Source organism: Rana temporaria, chromosome 4, assembly GCF_905171775.1.
Source record: "Rana temporaria chromosome 4, aRanTem1.1, whole genome shotgun sequence".
NCBI classification, from domain to species: Eukaryota; Metazoa; Chordata; class Amphibia; order Anura; family Ranidae; genus Rana; species Rana temporaria.
Genome location: NC_053492.1, coordinates 356,925,122 through 356,952,889, shown reverse-complemented (window position 1 = coordinate 356,952,889; position 27,768 = coordinate 356,925,122). Strand labels below are relative to the sequence as shown.

Here is a 27,768-nt window from a genome sequence, read left to right as displayed (position 1 = left end):
TAGTCCAGGGCCTCCTCTGCACTACTCTCCCTGTCCAAGGCTTCCTTTACAGCCCATCCCAAGTGCAGAGCCTCCTCTGCACCCTGCTCTCCGAATGCAGGTCCTTTATCAATCCTACTTTTCAAGTCCAGCACCTCCTCTACACCCCCCAGTCCAGGGCCTCCGATGTACTCCCCTCCTAGTCCAGGGCTTTCTTTTGCACCCCGCCTAGTCCATGGCTTCCTCTGCATCCCCCAGTCCAGGGTCTCTTGTGTGCACCCCTCCCAGTGCAGGGTCTCCTCTGCACCTCCCCAGTCCAGGGCCTCCTCTGCACCCCCCAGCCCAGGGCATCCTCCGCACCCCCCCATCCCAAAGCATCCTCCACACCCCCCATCTGCCCAGGGCCTCCATTGCACCCTCCAGTAGAGTTGCCACCTCATCCCTTTAAAACAGAACACATAGTAATTACACAGGTTCTGGGGCCAATTTAATGTCGATAATGTCGATAAGGCACCAAGTGAGTTTAATTAGCAGCACCTTAATCAGCCAGAGAACCTGTGTAATTAATATGTGTTCTGTTTTAAAGGGATGAGGTGGCAACCCTACCCTCCAGTCCAGGGAATTCTCTAACCCCCCTGCATGTCCAGGGCCTCTTCTGTACCCCCCCACCCAGTCCAGGGCCTCCTCTGCACCTCCCAGTCCAGGGCCTCCTCTGCACCCCCCTAGTCCAGGGCCTCTTCTGTACCCCCCCCCCCCCCCCAGTTCAGGGCCTCCTCTGCACTCCCCAGCCCAGGGCTGACATTCCTGGTTTTAAAGGAAATAAATATCATTTGTTTACTAAGCAAATGCATCTGTCTTCATAGCTAACATTATATCATTAGGCCTAGCATACTCTGGTAGATTATTCTAGCAATAAAGGGACATACACATTAATACATATATGCAATAGGGATTGTGAGTTTGTGTCCCATCTGGGGTGCCAAATGAGGTAAAATCCAGCAATACTTTACACTCTGCTGAACTTACAGTACATAGCTATTGCATATATGTATTAATTTGTTTGTCCCTTTATTAACTAATCTAATCTACCAGAGTATGCTAGGCCTAATGATAAAATGTTAGCTATGAAGACAGACGCATTTGCTTAGTAAACAAATTTACAAGTTACATTTATTTACTTTAAAAACAGGAATGTCATATACTAACAACAGATATCTATAAAGTCTATAACAAAGAACATCAAAGATACTTATCGCCTCCTCTGGGTAAACCCTTACTGGCTGAACTCAGATGTTAACAGAAAGGTCTGGGCCACATGGCTAGGCCCAATCCAAGATTCCATGAGGATGGCAGAGACACAGCCTCATGGCAGGCTTTTCAGCAAAGAGAGAGATTGGATTCAATCTTTCTGAGCTTTTTACTTGAACACACACTCCAACTCATAACCACTCCCCCCTTGCATCTTATCCAATAAGGTATTGCCAAGAGATAGCCCTTGTATTGGTCACAAGGGGCAGTATCGTAAGCTTGCTTCCAGAGTATTGTCTTAGGCCTCGTACACACGACAGAGTTTCTCGGCAGAATTCACCGAGAAACTCGGTCAAAACCCGGATTCTGCCGAGAAACTCTGTCGTCTGTACAGTTTTGGCTCGATGGAGCCGCCGAGGAACTCGACGAGAAAATAGAGAACATGTTCTCTATTTTCTCGTTGTTCTATGGGAGAAGGCGGCCCGCCGAGCTCCTCGGCGGCTTCATCCCAAAACTCGATGAGGAACTCGACGTGCCAAGCACGTCGAGTTCCTCTGTCGTGTGTACGGGGCCTTACACGCACATGAGCCAGGCCCCCTGCTATGCAGATTCTGCCTGGTGCCAAATTCCTCTGTACCTTTTTAAAACCATAGGACTGCAAGTGTCAACTTGTTGTAAAAACAGATGTGTAGAAACTTCAGAAATATCATATTAACTTATGTTGCCTTCCAACAGGCATAGCTCGCGACCTGGGGTCGTAGAGACCCCAAATTTGAGGGGTATGTAGTCTAAGTGCTACCCCACCACTAGGGCTCACACAACCTATGGCTCCATAAATATGGGGCTCCTTGTGTAGCCTGACAGAAACTAAATACAGAGCGGCCACTTTAAAAACAAGCTGAACACTGAGAGGTTGAGCTCACAGTGCCTCTCACTACTTGTCAGAGGCACTGAGCTCAATAAACAGCTTGGAGTCTTGGACCAATGGTAAAGTACCATTGGTCCCAGCTGTCCAGTAAAATTGCTGCAGTGGAGGCACGCCTCTCACTGTAGTGTCATAGAAGGGGCGTGTGTCTAAAAGACAAATGCTCCCTTCCAGCCCTCTTAACTACAAGGAAAAAACATGTGTTTATGTGTCTAAGATTTACCCACAATCCCATGTTTTTCTCACACAGTTAAGAGGGAGAATGAGAATCTGCTGCCTGCTGAAAAGCTACTGTTATATTCAAGCTAAATCATATATTATTATGCTATATGTTATAACATAATAATTTATTATTTATCTATTTACTGTGGAATAACTGGCTGGAAGTTATAACTTCAAACCAAAGTAATTTGTCCGTTAAGCCACCTGCTTGAGTACAGATTTTGAAAATATAGTAAATTACCTTAAAAACAATATATAATAAATATTTGTATATTACTTATGGTAATTAACCCCTTGCCATCCAGGCCAATTCTGACACTTCTCTCCTACATGTAAAAGTTTTTTGCTAGAAAATTACTCAGAACCCCAAAAATTATATATATTGTTTTAGCAGACACCCTATATAATAAAATGGTGGTCGTTGCAACTTTTTATGTCACACTGTATTTGCGCAGCAATTTTTTAAATGCCTTTTTTGGGGGGGAAAAAAACAGTTTCATGATTAAAAAAAACACTAACAATAGCCCAAATCTTTTGTATAATGTGAAATATGATGCTACGCAGAGTAAATAGATACCGAACATGTCACACTTTAACCACTTATGGACCGCCCGCCATCATTTTATCTCTTTGAAGTTGTTTATTGTTATGGCAGCAGCTAGCTGCCATGACCCCGGTATCCACTTCAGCGGGCAGTCCGTTTTCAGATAAAAGTGGTCTAATCGGCGGATTCGCCACAAAATCACTTTTATATGTGGCTGGAGAGAGCCATTTTCTTGCTTGGCATGGAGCTGAGTGAGGGGAAGATGGCTTAAAACATCACTTAGCATTCTTTATGGTTGAACTAGATAGACTTGTGTCTTTTTTCAGCCTGACTAACTATGTAACTATGGAGCTCTTAAAGGAATATTTTTTTTATTGAAATATATGAATGATAACAGCGTTAGCGGAATAAGGTGCTAACATAAGGTGCTAACATATCACAATAAACACAATGTGAGAAAAAATATTCATAAAGTGCTAGGTGCTTCCAACAGTAGTAGATATTGGTGAATATAGGTTTCCAGTTATATGGTCTCCCCTATCATGACCCCACTCACCCTCAGCTTTGCAGTCCAAGGGTCAAACAGGCATACGATTTAGGGAGGTCTAGTATGAATATCCAAATTTCCAAAGAAATTGGCGGGAATCTCAAGCAATCTATGGAAAAAATATACCACAATTGCGTTTTTATAAACGGTATATCGATGATATTTTTATTATTTGGGGATCAAGGGGTTCCATTTTTGAGTTTTTTAATGAAATTAGCAGCAATCCATATGGTATTTCCTTTTCAGAGGCGTTTAATCATAATTCAGTAGATTTTCCAAATTTGGTCATATTTAAAGAGAGCGGGAAGTTGTTTACTCGCACATTCTTTAAGGAAGTAGATCGGAATGGCTATATACCACTTGGCAGTTGCCATCACCCAAGATGGTTATTTGGCATACCCAAAAGCCAGATGCTTAGGGTGAGAAAAAACTGCAATAAAATTGAAGATTATGACATGCAGTCCCAAACTATACTAGATAGGTTCCAAGAAAAAGGGTACGATACCAGGGATCTTAAGAAAAGAAAATATAAGAAATACTGACAGGGAATCTCTTTTTAAAATGAAATCTCATAAGAAAAAAGATTATGGTGTTTTTTTTAACAGGGTTCACCAGACAGAATAAACAATTTGAGAAAATAATCAAAGAACATTGGCCATTGTTGCTTAAAGATAGAGAATTCAGTAGTGTTTTACCAGCCGGAGTTTATTTACAAAAAATTGACACACTATGTTGTTAACCCCCCCAAGAAATCTTGCACTTTTTGGACCAGACACGTTTTAGTTGTGGTAAATGTGTGGTTTGTCGAACCTCTAGACATAGGATCAGAAAGACCACACATTTCACTTCTTTTTATCAGGGCAGAACCTATGAGATTAAAAAAATGTATTACTTGTGATACCATGTGACTTACCTTCTGTCCTGCCCTTAAGGGCTTCAATACGTGGGTAGAATCACTAGAAAATTAGACAATAGGTTAAGAGAACATGTGAACAGGATAAAAAAGGTTTTAAACACCACAGTTTGTCCAATCATTTCAAATAATTCCATAATAGTGACCCAAGGGGTTTAAAGTTTTGTGGAATCGATAGGGTTGAGGCACACTGGAGGAGCTCCAACCTTAAGAAAGCTATTTTACAGAATGAAACCCAGTGGATACATAGGGTGGGTACTTTGGGCCAGATCCACAAAAACCTGACGTAACTTAAAAAATCCAATTTAAGTTACACTGCCTTAAAGTTTCTACCTAAGTGCCTGATCCACAAAGCACTTATCTAGAAATTTCAGGCTGTGTAACTAAAATTCCGCCGGCGCAAGGCGTTCCTATTCAAATGGGGCGAGTCCCATTTAAATGAGGCGTGCTCCCACGCCGGCCGTACTGCGCATGCGCGAAGTTACGTTACGCCGAGTTTTGAGGATTGCGACGGCTTAAAGTTGCGTCGGGGAAAAAAAAAATGACAGCGGCATGCATTCCTGAGGGAGAACTCCATGCCAATTTTCAAAGAAAAAACCGGCATGGGTTCCCCCCCCAGGAGCATACCAGGCCCTTAGGTCTGGCATGGGTTGTAAGGAGACCCCCCCACGCCGAAAAATTGACGTAGGGGGTCCCCCTACAATCCATACTAGACCCGTATCCAAAGCACGCTACCCGGCCGGCCAGGAAGGGAGTGGGGACGAGCGAGCGCCCCCCCCCCCTCCTGAGCCGTGCCAGGCCGCGTGCCCTCAACATGGGGGGGTTGGGTGCTCTGGGGCAGGGGGGCGCACTGCGGGCCCCCCCACCCCAGAGCACCCTGTCCCCATGTTGATGAGGACAGGACCTCTTCCCGACAACCCTTGCCATTGGTTGTCGGGGTCTGCGGGCGGAGGCTTATCGGAATCTGGGAGTCCCCTTTAATAAGGGGGCCCCCAGATACCAGCCCCCCACCCTAAGTGAATGGATATGGGGTACATCGTACCCCTATCCATTCACCTGGAGGCAAAAAGTAAAAGTTAATAAACACACAACACAAGGCTTTTTAAAATATTTTATTATTCTGCTCCGGACGCCCCCCCCTGTCTTCGTTATTAGCTCTTTTACCAGGGGGGGCTTCTTCTTCCACTCTCCGGGGGTCTTCCACTCTCCGGGGGTCTTCCGCTCTCCGGGGGGGCTTCTCCGGACTCCGGGGGGGCTTCTCCGGACTCCGGGGGGCTTCTTCCATCTTCTCCCCTCTTCCGCTCTTGACTCGGCGAACCCCGGTTCTTCTGCAGCTCTCCGGTGCCTTCTTCTTCAGCGCTGGCTGCCTGCTATGTTTGTGTGTTAGCTCGATTAGTAACAGGCAGCCAGCGCGGTCTTCTGTGGCGTCAGGGTCTTCTGTTCTTCTCTTCCCTTCTTCCGATGTTGCCTCGTCGCCTGTTGTCGCTGTAATGATGGAAGCGCGCCTTGCATCCCATTTATATAGGCATCACCGTCCCATCATGCTCCGGTAGGTACCCACGTGGTGGGTGCACGTGGGTAGGCACCCACCACGTGGGTACCTGCCGGAGCATGATGGGACGGTGATGCCTATATAAATGGGATGCAAGGCGCGCTTCCATCATTACAGCGACAACAGGCGACGAGGCAACACCGGAAGAACAGAAGACCAGAAGACCCTGACGTCACAGAAGACCGCGCCGGCTGCCTGTTTGAAATCGAGCTAACACACAAACATAGCAGGCAGCCAGCGCTGAAGAAGAAGGCACCGGAGAGCTGCAGAAGAACCGGGGTTCGCCGAGTCAAGAGCGGAAGAGGGGAGAAGATGGAAGAAGCCCCCCGGAGTCCGGAGAAGCCCCCCCGGAGTCCGGAGAAGCCCCCCTGGAGAGCGGAAGACCCCCGGAGAGTGGAAGACCCCCGGAGAGCGGAAGAAGAAGCCCCCCCTGCTAATTGAGCTAATAACGAAGACAGGGGGGGCCTCCGGAGCAGAATAATAAAATATTTTAAAAAGCCTTGTGTTGTGTGTTTATTAACTTTTACTTTTTGCCTCCAGGTGAATGGATAGGGGTATGATGTACCCCATATCCATTCACTTAGGGTGGGGGGCCGGTATCTGGGGGCCCCCTTATTAAAGGGGACTCCCAGATTCCGATAAGCCTCCGCCCGCAGACCCCGACAACCAATGGCAAGGGTTGTCGGGAAGAGGTCCTGTCCTCATCAACATGGGGACAGGGTGCTCTGGGGTGGGGGGGCCCGCAGTGCGCCCCCCTGCCCCAGAGCACCCAACCCCCCCATGTTGAGGGCACGCGGCCTGGCACGGCTCAGGAGGGGGGGGGGCGCTCGCTCGTCCCCACTCCCTTCCTGGCCGGCCGGGTAGCGTGCTTTGGATACGGGTCTGGTATGGATTGTAGGGGGACCCCCTACGTAAATTTTTCGGCGTGGGGGGGTCTCCTTACAACCCATGCCAGACCTAAGGGCCTGGTATGCTCCTGGGGGGGAACCCATGCCGGTTTTGTTTTTTACAAATTGGCATGGAGTTCTCCCTCGGGAAAGCATACCAAATGCCGTCGCTGGAATGGGCTTTTACAAGGTGTAACTAGTTTACACTTTGTAGAACGAGCCCTAATTTTACACTTGCAAAATAACACTTACGGCGCAAAAAGGAAGCTAGAAAGCTTTGTGGATCGCCTTAAGTGCTAATTTGCATACTAGCAACGGCATTTCGACTCGAAATGCCCCCAGCGGCGGATGCGGTACTGCATCCTAAAATTAGGCAGTGTAATTCAATTACACATGCCGGATCTTCTGTGTAACTTTGGAAAAAGCCTTTTGAGGATCGTTTCCAAAGTTACACACAGACTGAACAGCACTTAAGTCGGAGTATCTCTTTTGAGGATCTGGCCCTTTAAGTCCACATGGCCTTAACATTAAACTTGACCTAAATTGTTTTTGTCAAATTGGTAGTCATTTTTTATTTTTATTCATTTTAATTTTATTTTAATTTTACTTTTATTTTTATTTACATTTTATTTCATTTCAATTTAATTTAATTTTAATTTTATTTTATTTCTTTTATTTTTGTTTTGTTTTATTCTTATTTTGAGACTGCCATTTTCCATGAAATGATTTTGTTTAGTCTTATGAATAATTCTGATCAATGAATTCTTGTTTTTTAACATATTTTTAATTCTATGTAATTTTAATGTTTTAAATTGTTATATTTTTTTTGGCAAAAACAGGAAGGGATGTATTTGAAGAGAAGTAGGTGTTTAATTACACCAGAAGGTTCTCGTTTACACCATTGGCTATTTAGCTGGCAGGTGACGGCCCCTATGTATATAAATTCTTTCTTACGAAACCAGAAGTGATGTCCTTGATGACGCCCTGGAGGAGGGGCGAAACGCGTCAATGTACTTCCGGTTTTGTGAACCAGTGTCGCTACTTCCGTTGTCCGTGGAACGCACGCCGTTGATGCGAACCCGGAACACGCTGATTCCTGTCTTGCCTAAGCTGTCTCGTGAGTGACATATGTTAGCAGCGCAGTGTTTTTAAAACAGACAGTACTTCACATTTGTACCTTCCTTTGTCTTTGCCTTGGTATGTTCTACCTCCCTCGATTCTTCTGAGATTTGTGAAATTATCTTTGGAAATTTGGATATTCATACTAGACCTCCCAAAATCCTAAGCCTGTTTGACCCCTGGACTGCAAAACTGAGGGTCCATTAACTCTGGTGGGTGGGGTCATGAGTGGGGAGACCATAAAACTGGAAACCTATATTCACCAATATCTCCTACTGTTGGAAGCACCTAGCACTTTATGAATATTTTTTCTCACATTGTGTTTATTCTGTTATATGTTAGCATCCTTTTCCGCTAGCGTTGTTATCATTTATATATTTCATTCATTAAGGTTTTTACACCTTTCCAACAGCTGCTGCGGTCTTCTATTTGTTTGTTTATTTTAGTTCACATTTATTCCACTAAGTGCGAGTTTTAGTTTGTATTCAATGTATTTTTTTTATTATTTCAAACAATATTTTTTTTTATATTGCATTTTAGTGTAAATATGAGATCTGAGGTCTTTTTGACCCAAGATCTCATATTTAAGAGGTCTTGTCATGCTTTTTTTTTCTATTACAAGGGATGTTTACATTCCTTGCAATAGGAATAAAAGTGACACCTTTTTTTTAAAAGAACCGTGTACAAATTTAAAATAAAAAAGTAAAATAAATAATATATTTTTTTTAAATGTTAATGCGCCCCGTCCCAACAAGCTTGCGTGCAGAAGCGAACGCATACGTGAGTAGCGCCTGCATATGACAAACGTTGTCAAACCACACATGTGAGGTTTCACCGATCGTTAGAGCGAGAGCAATAATTCTAGCCCTAGACATCCTCTGCAAGTCAAATCATGCAACCTGTATAATTTTTTAAACGGTGCCTATGGAGATTAAGGGTAAAAGTTTGTCACACTGATGAAATGACACTTTGCTACAAAAGTACTGAGTGTACAGCTTGTATAACAGTGTAAATTTTCTGTCCCCTCAAAAAAACTCAACACACAGCCATTAATGTCTAAACAACTGGCAACAAAAGTGAGTACACCCCTAGGTGAAAATGTCCAAATTGGGCCTAAATTGTAAAAGATGTGTTTGGCCACCATTATTTTCAAGCACTGTCTTAAAACTCTGGGGCACGGAGTTCACCAGAGCTTCACAGGTTGCCACTGGAGTCCTCTTCCACTCCTCCATGATGATATCACAGAGCTGATGGATGTTAGAGACCTTGCACTCTTTCACCTTCCGTTTAAGGATGCCCAACAGATGCTCAATAGGGTTTAGGTCTGGAGTCATGCTTGGCCAGTCCATCACCTTTACCCTCAGCTAGCTGCCGAGAAAGGGTTAAAAACTACCGCAAAGCTCCTCTGCAGAGGCGGTATAGCCGCGGTGCCCCATTGATTTCAATAGGCAGGAGCGGTGGAGGAGCGGTGTGTATACACACCACTCCTTCGCCGCTCCAAAGATGGTGCTAGCAGGACTTGTTTACCGCCCTGCTAGCACACCACTCCAGTGTGAAAGCCCTCAGGGCTTTCATGCCGGAGAGACAGCAGCGGCTGTTTCAGGTCGGTTTGCAGGCGCTATTTTTAGCATTATAGTGCCTGCAAAGCAACCCAGTGTGAAAGGAGTCTCCATTACCTTTTAAACATCTGGGCTGGCATTAAAAGATCTGATCAGTTAGAGGCCTGAACAGGAGTCTTGCCCAGTGCAGCGGGGAGCAAAGGACAGTGTGAGTATCTCAGCACACCAAGGGTAAAGACTGCCAGATGTAGCATACTTTCCAAGGAAAGCATTGTGTTAAATCCTGATCCCTTGTCCCTGGGATTTCTTCTGAGCAGCCAGGTGGGCTGGTAGTATCTGCAAGCCTCAGAGTGGGTGAAGTTCTACAGAGGAGACAGGATACCTCTACATACAGTTTGCAACTTTGTGCTATTTTACCAAAGGGGACTGAGAGAGCCTGGTCCGTAAAGGATCTTGTCACTGATCCATACAGACTGCATTTATACCAGAGGGAGTACAGTCCAGGATCTTAATTTTTGTACATTGAGAGCTCTTCATTTTTGGACATAGAGAAGGAAGTTTGGGCCAGATCCTCAAAAGGGATACGCCGGCGAAACTGCTGTTACGCCGTCGTATCCCTGTTTCTAACTATGGAACTGATCCACAGAATCAGTTTTCCATAGTTAGGCAGAAGATCCGACATGTGTAAGGGACTTACACTGCCGGATCTTAGGATGCAGTACCGCATCCGCCGCTGGGGGCATTTCGTGTCGAAATGCCGCCTCGGGTATGCAAATTATCACTTACGGAGATCCACAAAGCTTTTACGCTTCGTTTTTTCTCCGTAAGTTTTAGTGTGCAAACGCAAAATTAGGGCTGCTTTTACAAAGTGTAAACTGTTTACACCTTGTAAAAACAGACCTTTCTGTCCAGCGACGCGTTTTTTTTTTTTGTTTTGAATTTTTTTTTTTCGCCGTATCTTTTTTTTTCCCCGACGCAACTTTATTGACCCGTCGCAATCCACAAAGCTCGGCGTAACGTAATTTCGCGCTATGCACGTCGGGAAAATGACGTCACGAGCATGCGCAGTACGGCGGGCGTGGGAGCGCGCCTAATTTAAATGGGAATCGCCCCCATGAAAAGAGGAACGCCTTGCGCCGGCGGAATTTAAGTTACACAGCCAAAAATTTCTAGGTAAGTGCTTTGTGGATCGGGCACTTAGGTAGAAATTTTAAGGCAGTGTAACTTAAATGGTAAAATTTACGCTACGCCGGATCTTTGTGGATTACCCCCTTTGTTCTCATCTGCTGTTCGTCAAATTAGGCATCCCATAATCCCTATCCAAGTTGTTTTCCCCAATAAAACAACAAAAACAAGCAAATGGACTGATTACTTGTGTCCAGGAGTAAGTTGGAAATTCATATTGCCTGGCTGTGCAGGAATAAGGGGAATCAAGATACTGTATCCAGCAGCTCCTACGGGGTAGTGCTACAACACTTAATACTATCATAGTGTACCAATTCAGCCACGTTCCCAGATTTTGTATTCCCTTTTGCAGATAGTTCACAGTTGGGTGTTCCCTCCACACACACATGGGGTAATCCTCACCTGGGCCCAGAGGCCATTCCAAATCTAGCCACAGGACCTGTTAGATGAAGGTCAGGGGTGGCAAGGTTTCCCCAATGTGTTCACCCTGGTAGTTAAGCACTACATCTTTACTGGTCAGGGGTATGCTGCTCCTGTACCCCAACTCCACTGTACCCCACCCACAACTGGCATTTAAAGGGGCATTGACCCCACCAACTTCATCACCAAAGGAGGGGCAACTACTACAAGAGCACTAACACATACCACTGGCAAAGGATGAGAGAGGATGTGTGTCTACAAGATGCAGGCTTTTCCTCTCACCCCTTGCTTCCCTGATAGCTGATGCTAAAGTGGGCTCTGTGTGAAATTAACCCGCTCGCTTCTTCAACACCCCCCCCCCCCCCATCTTGCAGCTTTGGAGAGCCAATTAGGGGAAGGAGGAATTTCCTTGCAGACACCAGGGATCATAGGAACTGTTGAGCTTAAAGAAGCACCACACAATACAAGTCAAGGGAAGCTAATTGACTGTGGACTTCTCTACACAGGATCCTCTGCACTTCAGAGGAGTAGAGGAAAAAGTTTTCCAGGGCAAATCGAAGTACAGTGGGGTCTTTTGCGATAAGAAGGGAAGGTGAGCAGACCTGTGCTGAACCTGCCACAGCTGCACCAGGGAGACATGGCCTGAGGACTGAGCAAGTGTAACCCATCCGCACAGGGGCCAGAGGGACCCAAGTCCTGTGTACTGAGTGACCAAAGGCAAGTCATTGAGGACCGGATCTGCTAAGAGACTGAGCTGTCAGGACCTGACTTCAGAGGACAGCAGACTACCAAGTGATCTGGGCCAGATCCCTGTGTACCAGGAGGGTTTGAACTAAACCATCTGTGCTTATCTCAACAAATAACACAGTTTACCCAATAGAGACTGCTCCCTCGTTTAGCAGTCCACTGGCTATCTGTACAATTATAAAGGGACAGCTACTTGTGCTTCACCCACAGAAATGCCCCATCGAAAGCCAATCAACACTGATGATTAAGTGCCAGATACTTTGCAACCACATCCAATGGTACCCCTTTAGCAGGAACGCAAACGTCCATCTGCCTTTGGGGCTGCAAGTGCACAGGAGTACCTTTACTTTACTGAGGTTAGTTCATGCCTATATTTTAACTTGTTTTGCACCAGTTATAGTTTGGTTTAAAGTGGATGTAAACCCACTCTCATCCTTTCTAAACTACTGCCATAGTGCTGATCTATAAGGATATACATGCCTTCTGCATGTATCCTTACCTGTCAAATGTCTCCCCTCTGTCTGTTATAAGAACTGAAAAACTGCAGATTCTGTGGGTGGATCTGTTGTCTGGAGCTCGGTGTGTGGAGTTGTGATGTCAGTAGACTCCCCACCCACCATCACTAACATCCAGTCAAAATCTAGAAAAGCAACCACATGACTTCAGAAAACGAATGAGGGTGGGAATTTAAAAAAAGAATGCCTATCTCAAGCTAGTGCATGAGATATGTAAAGAACTTGTCATTCACAGCAAGGGGGAAGAATGGACAAACGTTTTCTCCTGTTTGTCCGTTTATCTCACTGAAAAAAGAAAAGAGGATTGCTCAGAGCTGGATTAACTCTTTGTGACAAGACTGGGCACAGATGATAGGAAATCTTATATTCTACATTGTGACAGCAAAAAATAAATAAAAAAATGCGGGTTTACATTTTCATTTACTGTTCAATTGGACTGCCAGCTTATGGATCAGTGCCCATTTATGTAGTACAGCTTTTTGAAATCTGTTTTTAATTGCCTGTTCAATAATTTATGCATTGTTTACTGCATTGCTTTAATACATCCACATTTAACTCACCATCAACTGTTTGGCCTATTTCCAGCGCAGTATTATACAGTGGTACTGGTAGCATACTAACACTTAAAGTGATACTAAAATCTCAATTTTTTTTTTTATTCTTAAAAAATAACAAACATGATATACTTTCCTGCCCTGTGTAATGGTTTTGCACAAAGCAACCCAGATCCTCTTCTTGGGTCCCTCTTCAGTGCTCCCGACCCCTCCCTCCTGTTCAGTGTCCCCACAGCAAGCAGCTTACTATGGGGGCACCTGAGCCGAGCCACAGCTCCCTGTGTCCATTATGACATGGAGCCTTGGCCCTGCTGCTGTCTCAGCCAATAAAGAGGGGAGACCCAGACAGCCGAGTCTCTCATTCAACATCGCTGGATCGAGATGGGGCTCAGGTAAGTACTGGAGGACTGAAGGGGGCTGCTGCATACAGAAGGCGTTTTATCTTAATGCATAGAATTTATTAAGATAAAAAAAATTCTGCCTTTACAACCACTTTAAGTTACACAGGTGTGAGGGGCTTTCTCTTTATAACCAGGTGTGTCAGTGGGGACAAAGCAACTTTGTGGCAGAGCAGAGAACCCATCATCAACAACCAGTTGATGAACTTGAGTACTGTTTGTTCCGTTCCAACAACCGATTCACAAGAACACACAATATCTGTTAAATATACAAAGTAATGAACAAAGTACACACATATACCTAGCAGAACAAATGTTGCAAACAATTAATGTAGTTTGTAGCTATTCAAGAAACAATTTTTACATAAAGAATGATTGTTTAGTGGAATAATTATTTTCAGCACTCCTTGAGGCCGGGTTCACACTGGTCCGACAAACGCTCCGACATTGGGAGCTCATGTCGCATGACGTGTTAAAATCAATGTTTCCCTATGGGAGCCGTCTTAACTGGTCCGACACAAAAGTCGGACCGACTTTGAAAATGCTCCCTGTACTACTTTGGTCCGACTTTGATCCTACTTCAGCCCATTGAATATCATTGAAGTTGGACCAAAGTAGGAGCCTTGTCCTAACCATCTGACTTTTGACATCCGACATGTGATTACAGAAGCAGTAAAATGAATTTATCTCACACTGGGATTATTTTGATTGGTCAAAGAACAAGTCAGACTATCACAAAGTCAGATCAAAGTAGTATCCTGTTCATGAAAGTCGGATGGATGTAGGACCGATGTAGGACAGATGTAGGACTAATGTCACAGAGCAAAGTAGGATGAAAGTCAGATTAGGCTGGGTTCACACTGGTCCGACAAATGCTCCGACATTGGGAGCTTAGCATGACGTGTGAAAATCAATGTTTCCCTATGAGAGCCGTCTTAACTGGTCCGACACAAGTCGGTTCGACTTTGAAAATGCTCCCTGTATTACTTTGGTCCGACTTTGATCCTACTTCAGCCCATTGAATATCATTGAATTTGGACTAAAGTAGGATCCTTGGGCCAAATCCACAAAGCAGATGCGCCGACTTAACTCGAGATTTCTAATTTTACACGGCGCGTATCTTTGCGCCTGATCCTCAAAACGAGATACGCATGAAATTCCGGTATTTCCGTCCTACCTAAAATAATTACACCGGCGCTTCTTTGTGCGCAAATTACGCTAGACACGCCGCTGTATTTGATAGGCAAAGATGCAAATGAGGGAGATAGGGCGATCCACAAAATTAAGTGTGTGCGGCGTAGATTACGACCTGTGCGCTTCTGTTAGTTTCCCGGAGCAATTTTACACTTTATAAAAGCAGCCCTAATTTTACACATGCCATGTAAAGGTCAGCTAAAGCAATACCATGAAGGAAGAGCTGACCACACACACTTGCTGGACTACAATCTGTATGCCACCATGCCAGGGGCATCCATGCCCCTATCTATAATAGTGACTTTAGTAACCCAGGGTACCCCCTCTTCTGAGGGAACAGCAGTCAGGAGACGCCTCGCAGAATGCAAATTTGCAGAGTAAACGCACATTAATGATGTCACAATGAGAATGCATGAATGCACACCACTGTGGTCCCTAGCACAGACACATCACATGCACATCGAATTGGATTAGATCCAAGTCCCCCCCCCTTTGGTACTTGGGAGCAGCAACGCCACGCCACAGCTCCAATTATGTCACTGTGCATTCATACACCATTCAGGAACCTGGGATCACTTCTCCCTGGTCCTGGGGATCCCTACTCCACCAAAACTGAGGGTGACACCCTTATTTTATCAGGAATGCCACCCCCCACATTCACACATCATTCACACACATAAATCAAATCATAAGTACAGAATACCAAATGAAATAATAATAAAAAAAAAATAACATAAAAAAAAAAAAAGTATCCCTGCTAATTAATTATCGGCGGCGATTGCTACGCCTTGGCTGGCCATGGGCACGGCCACGGGCACGGGCACGGGCACGGGCACGGCCACGCCCTCGCGGAGGATGTCCATTGGGGGGGTGTGAGCTGGGGAAGGAGGAGCCTCCTGGGGGGGAGGGGAAGGAGGAGCCTCCTGGAGGGGTGAGCAGGGGAAGGAGGAGCCTCCCCTGCTGGCCTGCCCTCCAAGGCCACTGCAATTTTACTGAGACAGGCAGTGAGGGCAGCCGCATTGGCCTGGCCAGACCTAGTATTGTCCTGCACAGCCTGGGTCAGGGCAGTCACCTCCCGGGCCACGCCTGTTGTGGCGGTCTGTAGGTCGTTCATGCATGTAATGACCGCCACTGAGTTGGTGGCCACATCACAGACTGCCTCCATCATTACACCCAGGCTGTGCTCCATCTGGGTCATTTTTTGGAGCATTTTAGCCAGAGTGCGGGTCTGCCGGGCATTGTCCCTCAGCAGACTGACCGGCAGACGCTCGGCCACCTCCATGGTGTCCTGGGTCGCCATCCTGCCTGCCCCTGAGGCTTGTGGCCTGGGAGGAGGGGATAGAGTGACCCTTGTGGGTGGAGGCCTGTTGGGGGAGAAGTGGGAGGGGCTACCCCTGATGGTGGCCTGACTGGTGCCAGCCTCTGGGGTAGCCTCAGGGGAAGACTCAAAGGTCATCAATTCAGAGGCCAACAGGACTTCCCGGCCAATCTGAATATTTTCTTCCTCCTCCCCCTCAACCTCCTCATGAGGGGAGGTTTGGCCACTCCCCTCCCCTGGGGAATCCTGCCCTTCTTGGGAGTCATCAGCAGCCTATCTTGGGGGTGGTGCAGCAGCCTGGCCTGATGGGCCAACAACCTCCTGGCCTGATGGGCCTGCAACCTCCTGGCCATCTGTGGAGGACACAAAACAATCACAGGTTTGAGGATCCACACACTTGGCACATCTTCCCTTCCCCCACCCACACATGCTAATCACCAGAGAGAAAAAACAAAAACTTACCTGTCCTCACAGGAACATCTGACTGATAGCCAGGCAGGCCCACCACCTGCTGTGGGTGGAAACACTGGGCCACTGCCCATTCCTCCTCCGTCAGCCTGACTGGGCAGGGTCCCCCTCCTCCAGTCCCCCTGGTATGGGCGTCCATCTTTGCCATCTTATTGCGGACGACGCTCCTAAGGTCTTTAATCTTTTTCTGTATGCCAGCGGGGGTCCTGGTCTCCCCCCCCCCCCCCGCCGCATTGACCTGATCCGTTATCCGTTTAAGGAGCTCCTTCCTCCTGGCCGGGGTGGTGTTCTGGCTCTCAGGGCCATGCAGATATCGCCCATATCGCACGATGCCCCGAGCAAGAATTCGCTTCTCTCCCAGGGTGAAATTAAGCTTCCTGCGCTTGGGGGCCATCACAGACACCACTCAGCACCAAGAAACTCACCCAAAAAACAATCACCAATACACACCCAAAAAACAGACAAAAATATACACCCAAAAAACAGACAAAAATATACACCCAACAAACAGACAAAAATATACACCCAACAAACAGACATAAATATACACCCAAAAAACAGACAAAAATCTAAACACACAAGCAGACAGCTACTATAAATTCTAAATAAAACACAAACAAAAAACAAACAAAATACAAGCACAAAAAAAAATCAGCAAAAACAATAACAAACAAATTAAAAAAATACACTTATCAAAAACAAACACCAACTAGACTCTCCAACTCCTCAAACACTTTTCTCACAAACACAACTTAACAACACACCAACAAACGTTAAGAGCAGAAGCAAATTGCTCATGGAAGGGAAACACTGGGATATACTTTTGCAAGGGAAGTGTGTTTGACTGGGGCTTTTTATACACAGGGCGATCCTCAAACTAAGTACGCTTGGCCTTTTACCTATCTCACTGATTGCGCCGAGCAAAGTTCTGCACATGCGCAGTGAGCAGCAGATTCGTGCGCGCATGCGCAGTACGGCCGGCCCTTCATTTGCATGGGGTCATGGCTCATTACAATGAAGCACGCCCACTTCCTTCCCACTTGCAATAACCCCGCCTTACGCCTCGGAATTTAAGTTACGCTGGCGCAATTTTGTGCGCAAATGCGCTGTGGATACGGCACTTACGACACCAACTTAGGGCGCCGTAACTTAAAGGACATAAGTTTTGAGTAACTTAATTTGCGCCGCTGGCTGTGGATTTGGCCCCTTGTCCTTACCATCCGACTTTACAGCGATTTTGCAGTGATTTTGTGGCTGCGATTTTACCACGATTTGGGATCAGTACAACTTCGACTTTGCCACAACTTTGGCATTAACCAATGAAAACATACATGGTGTGAGGCAATTTCTTTTATTGCCCTAGTTGTTTCCAGTTCCTGTTTGCTTCCTTGTTGTTGTGTGGTGTGTTGTGACAGAAAATGTTTGCTACTCAATATATTGCCACCGCAGTGGTCATTGCTGCTGCAGCAGTAGCAGTGCATGAGGAAGAAGAGGAGGAGAAGCGGAGGCAGAGAAGACGTCGATATTGGGTACATCCCATCATTGCCAATCGTGAAGATAGGGGTAAATTTTGGGTCCTCTATAATGATCTTCGTGCACATAATGACACTTTTTTTTATTTATACGCAGATGTCAATTAACAGGCGAGGTCACCCGTGAATGTCATGGGCGGCCCCGCCTTTGGCTGTTTAGGAGCTGTCACGGCGGGTCTCGCGTCATTCGGCGGGCGTCTCCCATGAAGGCGGAATCGATCGTGGCGGAGTGTATGTCAGGTCGTGGAAGGATTACATCGCTGGATTTTTTATTATTTTTTGATAAAGGACTCCTAAGCTGTGTGTGTGTGTGTGTGTGTGTTTTTTTACCATTTTTGTCACTTCTTTGGGTGAAATAGTAGGGGTACAATGTACCCCGCTACCAATTCACATAGGGGGGCCGCGATCTGGGGGTCCCCGTTGATTCCGATAAGCCCCCCGCCCGCAGACCCCCACAACCACCGGACAAGGGTTGTAGGGATGAGGCCCTTGTCCCCACCGACATGGGGACATCCTCCCCATGTTGAGGGCATGTGGCCTGGTATGGTTCAGGAGGGCGGGGGCTCTATCGTCCCCCCTCTTTTCCTGCAGCCTGCCAGGTTGCGTGCTCGGATAAGGGTCTGGTATGGATTTTTGGGGGGAACCCCACGCCATTTTTTTCAATGACTTTTATCTGTATTGCCAGGACCTGACAATTCATTATAGCCGTCAGTAGTTTTAAATGACTTTTTTCCTTTAGAAATGACATTTTGTGCAGGGACTGTTTACAGGCATACTATAGACACCCCCCAGGTACGAAATTTTAAGGAATATTTAACTTTTATTGTTTCACTTTAAGCATTATTAAAATCGCTGCTCCCAAAAAAACTGCGTTTTAAAAAATGTGCATTGATACATGTCCCCTGGGGCAGGACCCAGGTCCCCAAACACTTTTTATTACAATAACTTGCATATTAACCTTTAAAATTAGCACTTTTGATTTCTCCTATAGATTTTAAAGGATATTGCGAATTTGCCGCGAACACCCCAAATTGTTCGATATTCGACGAACAGGCTTACGTTCGACTCAAACATCGGCTTAGAGACATAGGGCCAGATCCACAGCCAGCCGCCGTAACTTAAATATTCCCATTTAAGTTACACTGGCTAAAAATTTCTACCTAAGTGCCCGATCCACAAAGCACTTACCTAGAAATTTTCGGCTGTGTAACTTAAATCCGGCCGGCGTAAGGCGTTCCCAATTCAAATGGGGCGAGTCCCATTTAAATTAGGCGCGCTCCCGCGCCGGACGTACTGCGCATGCTCGTGACGTCATTTTCCCAACGTGCATAGCGCGAAATTACGTTACGCCAAGCTTTGTGAATCGCGGCGGGTCAAAAAAAGTTGCGTCTGGAAAAAAAACGAGTTGCGGCGAAAAAAAAAAAAAAAAAGACAGTGTCGCTGGAAAGAAGGGTCTGCTTTTACAAGGTGTACTAACTTTACACTTTGTAAAAGCAGCCCTAATTTTACGACTGCAAACTAATACTTACGGAGAAAAAACGAAGCTGAAAAGCTTCGTGGATCTCTGTAAGTGCTAATTTGCATACCCGAGGCGGCATTTCGACTCGAAATGCCCCCAGCGGCGGATGCGGTACTGCATCCTAAGATCCGGCAGTGTAAGTCCCTTACACATGTCGGATCTTCTGTCCATCTCTTGGAAACTGATTCTGTGGATCAGTTCCAAAGATAGAAACAGGGATACGCAGGCGGAACAGCAGATCCGCCTGCGTATCTCTTTTGAGGATCTGGCCCCCTGACACCAGCACTGCAGCACTGAGTTAGGCCCCGTACACACCATAGAATCCATCCGCAGATAAATCCCAGCAAATGGGTTTCAGCGGATAGATCCTATGGTGTGTACACGCCAGCGGATCTTTTTCCGCGGATATATCTCCCCTGGGATGGATTCCAGCAGATCGAATATTTGCTGACATGCAGAACATATCCATCTGCTGGAGTCCATCCCAACGGATGGATCCGCTGGTCTGTACAGACTCACCGGATCCATCCGTCCAAAGGGATCCCCCGCATGCGTCGTAATGATTTGACGCATGCGTGGAATTCCTTATATGACAGCCTTCGCACACGTCGCCGCGTCATAATCGCGGCGACGGCGCGACACGTCATCGCCAGAGGATTTCGGCGCGGATTTCAATGCGATGGTGTGTACACTCCATCGCATGAAAATCCGCCGAAATCCTCGAGAGGATTTATCCACGGAAACGGTCCGCTGGACCGTATCCGCGGATAAATCCTCCCGTGTGTATGGGGCCTTAGAGACACTGACACCAGCATCGAGATAGAGAGCGCTGACACCAGCACCTAGACAGAGACACTGACACCAGCACCTAGATAGAGACACTGACACCAACACCTAGATAGAGACACTGACACCAGCACCTAGATAGAGACACTGACACCAGCACCAAGATAGAGAGCTCTGACACCAGTACCAAGATAGAGAGCTCTGACACCAGCACCGAGATAGAGATACTGACACCAGCACTGAGTTCGAGACACTGACACCACCATCGAGATAGAGAGCGCTGACACCAGCACCGAGATAGAGACACTGACACCAGCACCTAGATAGAGACACTGACACCAGCACCTAGATAGAGACACTGACACCAACACCTAGATAGAGACACTGACACCAGCACCTAGATAGAGACACTGACACCAGCACCAAGATAGAGAGCTCTGACACCAGTACCAAGATAGAGAGCTCTGACACCAGCATCGAGATAGAGATACTGACACCAGCACTGAGTTCGAGACACTGACACCACCATCGAGATAGAGAGCGCTGACACCAGCACCGAGATAGAGACACTGACACCAGCACCTAGATAGAGACACTGACACCAGCACTGAGTTAGAGACACTGACACCAGCACCAAGATAGAGAGCTCAGACACCAGTACCAAGATAGAGAGCTCAGACACCAGTACCAAGATAGAGGGACTGACACCAGCACTGAGATAGAGAGCACTGACACCAGCATCGAGATAGAGACACTGACACCAGCACTGAGTTCGAGACACTGACACCAGCACTGAGTTCGAGACACTGACACCAGCACTAGATAGGGACACTGACACCAGCACTAGATAGGGACACTGACACCAGCACTAGATAGGGACACTGACACCAGCACTAGATAGGGACACTGACACCAGCACTAGATAGGGACACTGACACCAGCACTAGATAGGGACACTGGCACCAGCACTAGATAGGGACACTGACACCAGCACTAGATAGGGACACTGACACCAGCACTAGATAGGGACACTGACACCAGCACAGAGATAGAGAAACTGACACCAGCAAAGAGATAGAGAAACTGACACCAGCACAGAGATAGAGTGACTGACACCAGCACCAAGGTACTGACACCAGCACAGAGATAGACACTGACACCAGCACTGAGATAGAGACACTGGCCCAGATTCAAGAAGCACTTGCACCCGCGCAAACCATAGGTTACGCAGCGCAAGTGCTTACTTGCTCCGGTGTAACGTGTGCTCCTGATTCAGGAACCTCGTTACACCGACTGCAGGCTAAAATCTGCGCGGCATAAGGCTCTTATGCCTCGCAGATTTTAGGCTGCATTCTTGCGGGGGCCGCTAGGGGGATCTCCCATTGTGTATCAACGTGTAGTATGCAAATTGCATACTACCACTGATTCACAAGCTTGCGCGGGCTTGTCATAGCCGACAAGGTTAATCACCCCTCCGGCGTATTGTAGGCTGAAAAAACGACAAGTTTTGTCACGTCAAATCGCGGCATGATGTCACTTTGACAGCTCCACCCTACGCATTTCCCACCAATGTGCGTCCTCAGGTGTATGTATAGGGAAGCAGTCCTGCTTCCAACGACAAACTTTCACTTCGCCACTCCAGCCGGAATGAGTATAGCGAACCTGGACAGGCCTCTCTCACAAACTTGGGGTTAAGTCTCTGCCACAGACCCTCCCAATGGTTGCAGAAAATAGTAGTCCAGAGTCCTCTTGACTAGACTCAACACCTGGATCTCCTTTAGGTAATTTTAAATTAGGGAACCGACTGACAGGCGACCAACATCCAGCCTCTCAGTGTCCAGTTCCCCTGGTCCCCGATGGATGGTCAGACCCCTATTGGAACACCAGCCTCTCTTGGCACTCCCACCCCCTTTCCCCCTTTTTTGTTTTCTCTCTCTTTCTCTTTACCACAGTATATTGCGGTGCAATTTTTCCGCACCTGATTGACAAGTGCACATCATTAAAATTTTTGACAGCAAGGCCAATTCTTGCGTTTTTATAAAGAGTACCTCTATAGGGTTACGATGTGAGGGCGCCACCGACACCCAAAGACCCATTTCTCCGCACACCTTACTTCTATCCAAAGTCTGCGAAAGGGACACCAGAATTGATCCAAAAAATCTCTAATCTTGTCTCCAGTGCACTACATTGTGTCCTCATTATACAGACTGGCTCCCCAGCCCGTTGCTTACAAAAAAAAGAGAGCTGGCAGGGAAAATGTAATTTTTTTGGCTTTATTAGGCTCCATTCACATCTAGGCAGACAAATTCGTGGCATTTTGTCCCGCAAATTGCGGCGGCAAATAGCGGCGTTTTGTACCGCGATTTGCGGCGACAAAACGCCGCGATTGTCCGCCTAGATGTGCCCCTAGATGTGCCCCTCTATGGAAATGGTTCCCGAACGCTGAAAGCAGGCGACAGGCGGCAGGCGGCAGGCGTTCGGCGTGGAGATGTGAACCATCTCCATAGAGGGCAATGTCTTTTCATCCCTCTGGCGGCAGCGGCGTCGCACTACAGGTGACAAAACGCCTAGATGTGAATGGGGACTTAATGTCATTATTGCTGCAGCAGCTTCTATACACAGTACAGATGCACCACTTTACAGGCAGACAAAGGTATTTAACCACTTAAGGACCGGACCAATACGCTGTCTAAAGACCCAAGGTGTTTTTACAATTTGGCAATGCGCTGCTTTAACTGGTAATTGCGCGGTCATGCAATGTTGTACCGAAACGAAACTTGCGTCCTTTTCTTCCCACAAATAGAGCTTTATTTTGATGGTATTTGATCGCCTCTGCGATTTTTATTTTTTGCGATATAAACGCAAAAAGACCGTAAATTTTGAAAAAAAATGATTTTTCTTATAACAAAAAGTAAAAAAAATCGAATAAACTAAATTTTAGTCAAACATTTAGGCCAAAATGTATTCAGCCACATGTCTTTAGTAAAAAAAAACGCAATAAGCGTATATTTATTGGTTTTCGCAAAAGTTATAGCGTCTACAAACTAGGGTACATTTTCTGGAATTTACACAGCTTTTATTTTATGACTGCCTATCTCATTTCTTGAGGTGCTAAAATGGCAGGGCAGTACAAAACCCCCCCAAATGACCCCATTTTGGAAAGTAGACACCCCAAGGAAACTGCTGAGAGGCATGTTGAGTCCATTGAATATTTAATTTTTTTGTCCCAAGTGATTGAATAATGACGAAAAAAAAAAAAAAAAAAAATGTTTACAAAAAGTTGTCACTAAATGATATATTTCTCACACATGCCATGGTTATATGTGGAATTGCACCCCAAAATACATTCTGCTGCTTCTCCTGAGTACGGGGATACCACATGTGTGGGACTTTTTGGGAGCCTAGCCGCATACGGGGCCCCAAAACCCAAGCACCGCCTTCAGCATTTCTAAGGGCACAAATTTTTGATTTCACTCCTCACTACCTATCAAGGTTTCGAAGGCCATAAAATGCCAAAATAGCAAAAAAAAAAACCAAATGACCCCATTTTGGAAAGTAGACACCCTAAGCTATTTGCTGAGAGGCATGTCGAGTCCATGGAATATTTTATATTTTGACACAAGTTGCGGGAATATGACAAACTGATTTTTTTTTGCACAAAGTTGTCACTAAATGATATATTGCTCACACATGCCATAGTTATATGTGGCATTCTGCTGCTTCTCCCGAGTACGGGGATACCACATATGTGGGACTTTTTGTGAGCCTAGCCGCATACGGGGCCCCGAAAACAAAGCACCGCCTTCAAGATTTCTAAGGGCATACATTTTTGATTTCACTCCTCACTACCTATCACTACCTATCACAGTTTTGAAGGCCATAAAATGCCAAGATGTCACACAACCCCCCCAAATGACCCCATTTTGGAAAGAAGACACCCCAAGCTATTTGCTGAGAGGCATGTTGAGTCCATGGAATATTTAATTTTATGGCCCCAAGTGATTGAATAATGACCAAAAAAAAAAATTGTACAAAACATTGTCACTAAATGATATATTTCTGACATATGCCATGGGCATATGTGGAATTGCACCCAAAAATACATTCTGCTGCTTCTCCTGAGTATGGGGATACCACATGTGTGGGACTTTTTGGGAGCCTAGCCGCGTACGGGACCCCGAAAACCAATCACCGCCTTCAGGATTTCTAAGGGCATAAATTTTTGATTTCACTCCTCACTACCTATCAAAGTTTCGAAGGCAATAAAATGCCAAAACAGCACAAAACCCCCCCAAATGACCCCATTTTGGAAAGTAGACACCCCAAGCTATTTGCTGAGAGGGATGTTGAGTCCATGGAATATTTAATTTTTTTGCCCCAAGTCACTGAATAATGACCAAAAAAAAAAAATTACAAAACGTTGTCACTAAATGATATATTTCTCACACATGCCACGGTTATATGTGGAATTGCACCCCAAAATACATTCTGCTGCTTCTCCTGAGTACGGGGATACCACATGTGTGGGACTTTTTGGGAGCCTAGCCGCGTACGGGACCCCGAAAACCAATCACCGCCTTCAGGATTTCTAAGGGCATAAATTTTTGATTTCACTCCTCACTACCTATCACAGTTTCGAAGGCAATAAAATGCCAAAACAGCACAAAAACCCCCCAAATGACCCCATTTTGGAAAGTAGACACCCCAAGCTATTTGCTGAGAGGGATGTTGAGTCCATGGAATATTTAATTTTTTTGCCCCAAGTCACTGAATAATGACCAAAAAAAAAAAATTACAAAACGTTGTCACTAAATGATATATTTCTCACACATGCCACGGTTATATGTGGAATTGCACCCCAAAATACATTCTGCTGCTTCTCCTGAGTACGGGGATACCACATGTGTGGGACTTTTTGGGAGCCTAGCCGCGTACGGGGCCCCGAAAACCAAGCACTGCCTTCAAGATTTGTGTGAGTGAAATCAAAAATTTATGTCCTTAGAAATCTTGAAGGCGGTGCTTGGTTTTCGGGGTCTCATACGCGGCTAGGCTCCCAAAAAGTCCCACACATGTGGTATCCCCGTACTCAGGAGAAGCAGCAGAATGTATTTTGGGGTGCAATTCCACATATAACCATGGCATGTGTGAGAAATATATCATTTAGTGATAATGTTTTGTACATTTTTTTATTTAAATTTTTTTTGGTCATGATTCAATCACTTGGGGCAAAAAAATTAAATATTCCATGGACTCAACATGCCTCTCAGCAAATAGCTTGGGGTGTCTACTTTCCAAAATGGGGTCATTTGGGGGGTTTTTGTGCTATTTTGGCATTTTATGGCCTTCGAAACTGTGATAGGTAGTGAGGAGTGAAATCAAAAATTTGCGCCCTTAGAAATGCTGAAGGCGGTGCTTGGTTTTCGGGGTCCCGTACGCGGCTAGGCTCCCAAAAAGTCCCAAACATGTGGTATCCCCGTACTCAGGAGAAGCAGCAGAATGTATTTTAGGGTGCAACTCCACATATAACCATGGCATGTGTGAGCAATATATCATTTAGTGACAATTTTTTTTTTTCTCATTATTCAATCACTTTGGACAAAAAAAAAAAATCAATGGACTCAACATGCCTCTCAGCAGTTTCCTTGGGGTGTCTTCTTTCCAAAATGGGGTCATTTGGGGTTTTTTTGTGCTATTTTGGCATTTTATGGCCTTCGAAACTGTGATAGGTAGTGAGGAGTGAAATCAAAAATTTACACCCTTAGAAAGCCTGAAGGCGGTGATTGGTTTTTGGGGTCCCGTACGCGGCTAGGCTCCCAAAAAGTCTCACACATGTGGTATCCCCGTACTCAGGAGAAGCAGCAGAATGCATTTTGGGGTGTAATTCCACATATGCCCATGGCATGTTTGAGCAATATATCATTTAGTGACAACTTTGCGCAAAAAAAAAAATATATATATATATATATTTATATTTCCCGCAACTTGGGTCAAAATCTAAAATATTCCATGGACTTAAGATGCCTCTCAGCAAATAGCTTGGGGTGTCTACTTTCCAAAATGGGGTCATTTGGGGGGGTTTTCAATTGTCCTGGCATTTTATGCACAACAATTAGAAGCTTATGTCACACATCACCCACTCTTCTAACCACTTGAAGAAAAAGCCCTTTCTGACACTGTTTGTTTACATAAAAACATATTATTTTTTTGCAAGAAAGTAAAGTTGAACCCCCAAACATTATATATTTTTTTAAAGCAAAGGCCCTACAGATTAAAATGGTGGGTGTTGCAAAAAAAATTTCCACACAGTATTTGCGCAGCGTTTTTTCAAACGCATTTTTTGGGGAAAAAATACACTTTTTTTTATTTTAAAGCACTAAAACACACTATATTGCCCAAATTATTGATGAAATAAAAATTATGATCTTAGGCTGAGTACATGGATACCAAACACGACATACTTTAAAATTGCGCACAAACGCGCAGTGGCGACAAACTACATACATTTTTAAAAGCCTTTAAAAGCCTTTACAGGTTACCACATTAGATTTACAGAGTAGGTCTACTGCTAAAATGACTGCCCTCGATCTGCCCTTCGCGGTGATACCTCACATGCATGGTGCAATTGCTGTTTACATATGACTCCAGACCGACGCTTGCGTTCGCCTTTGCGCAAGAGCAGGGGGGGACAGGGATGCTTTTTTTTATTTTTTTATTTTTTTATATATTTATTTTGCTTTTTTTATTTTATTTGTTAACTGTTCCTTCCATTTATTTATTTTTTTACCATTTTTATTGTTATCTCAGGGAATGTAAATATCCCTTGTGATAGCAATAGTTAGTGACAGGTACTCTTTTTTTTTTTTAAATGGGGTCTATTAGACCCTAGATCTTTCCTCTGCCCTCAAAGCATCTGACCACACCAAGATCGGTGTGATAAAATGCTTTCCCATATTCTCAATGGCGCCGTTTATATCTGTGGGGGGGGACATTCCCTCCCACTGAATGTAAAAGCAGTCTAGAGGCTAATTAGCCGCTAGGACTGCTTTTACATGAAAGCCGACCGCTGGCTGAAAAGAATGATACCAAGATGATGCCTAAACCCGCAGGCATCATTCTGGTATAACCATTCAAAGTCCAGCAACATACCAGTACGTTGATGGTTCTTGTTGGACAAGTATTGTAATTTTTTTTTTTTCATGCAGCCTGTTGGCTGAACAAAAAAAAGATTGATCGGTGGGTATGCCCACCATTAGAATACCTCCCTTCATCCACCCACTTCTAATGATGGGCATACATGCACCATTTATATATGCCGAAGCATGGGGGCATCCTCCCGCAAAAAAGTTATGCCGCGTACGGTCGGACTTTTCTATGCCGCGTACACACGGTCGGACTTTTCTATGCCGTGTACACATGGTCAGACTTTTCCACAGGAAAGCCTCCGTAGGAATGTCAACCGTATGTACGCGGCATTAGGAGCAAAATCGCTCCTCCGCCCCTAATGCCCCCATGCTCCGGCATATATGCTCTTTTTTGAACTGTAGTGGTGAAATCACCTCCTACAGCATTGGAGTCGCGGCTTTATATATCGTGGGAGCAAACGCTGTTGCTGTCACGCTAAATAAATCTGCACTGCA

The 27,768-nt window shown here is 45.6% G+C and overlaps 1 protein-coding gene across 1 annotated transcript in view; it reads right to left on the bottom strand.

Moving 5' to 3' along the window:
• Nucleotides 1–4,418, bottom strand: part of LOC120935749 (sulfotransferase 6B1-like) — a gene marked incomplete at its 5' end in the record, with an annotated part of 38,921 nt that extends 34,503 nt beyond the window's left edge. The window contains one exon of the mRNA XM_040347808.1: nt 4,379–4,418. Coding sequence (XP_040203742.1) covers nt 4,379–4,418 — 40 coding nt within the window. The remainder of the gene's footprint in view (nt 1–4,378) is intronic.
• Nucleotides 4,419–27,768: the final 23,350 nt, after the last annotated feature.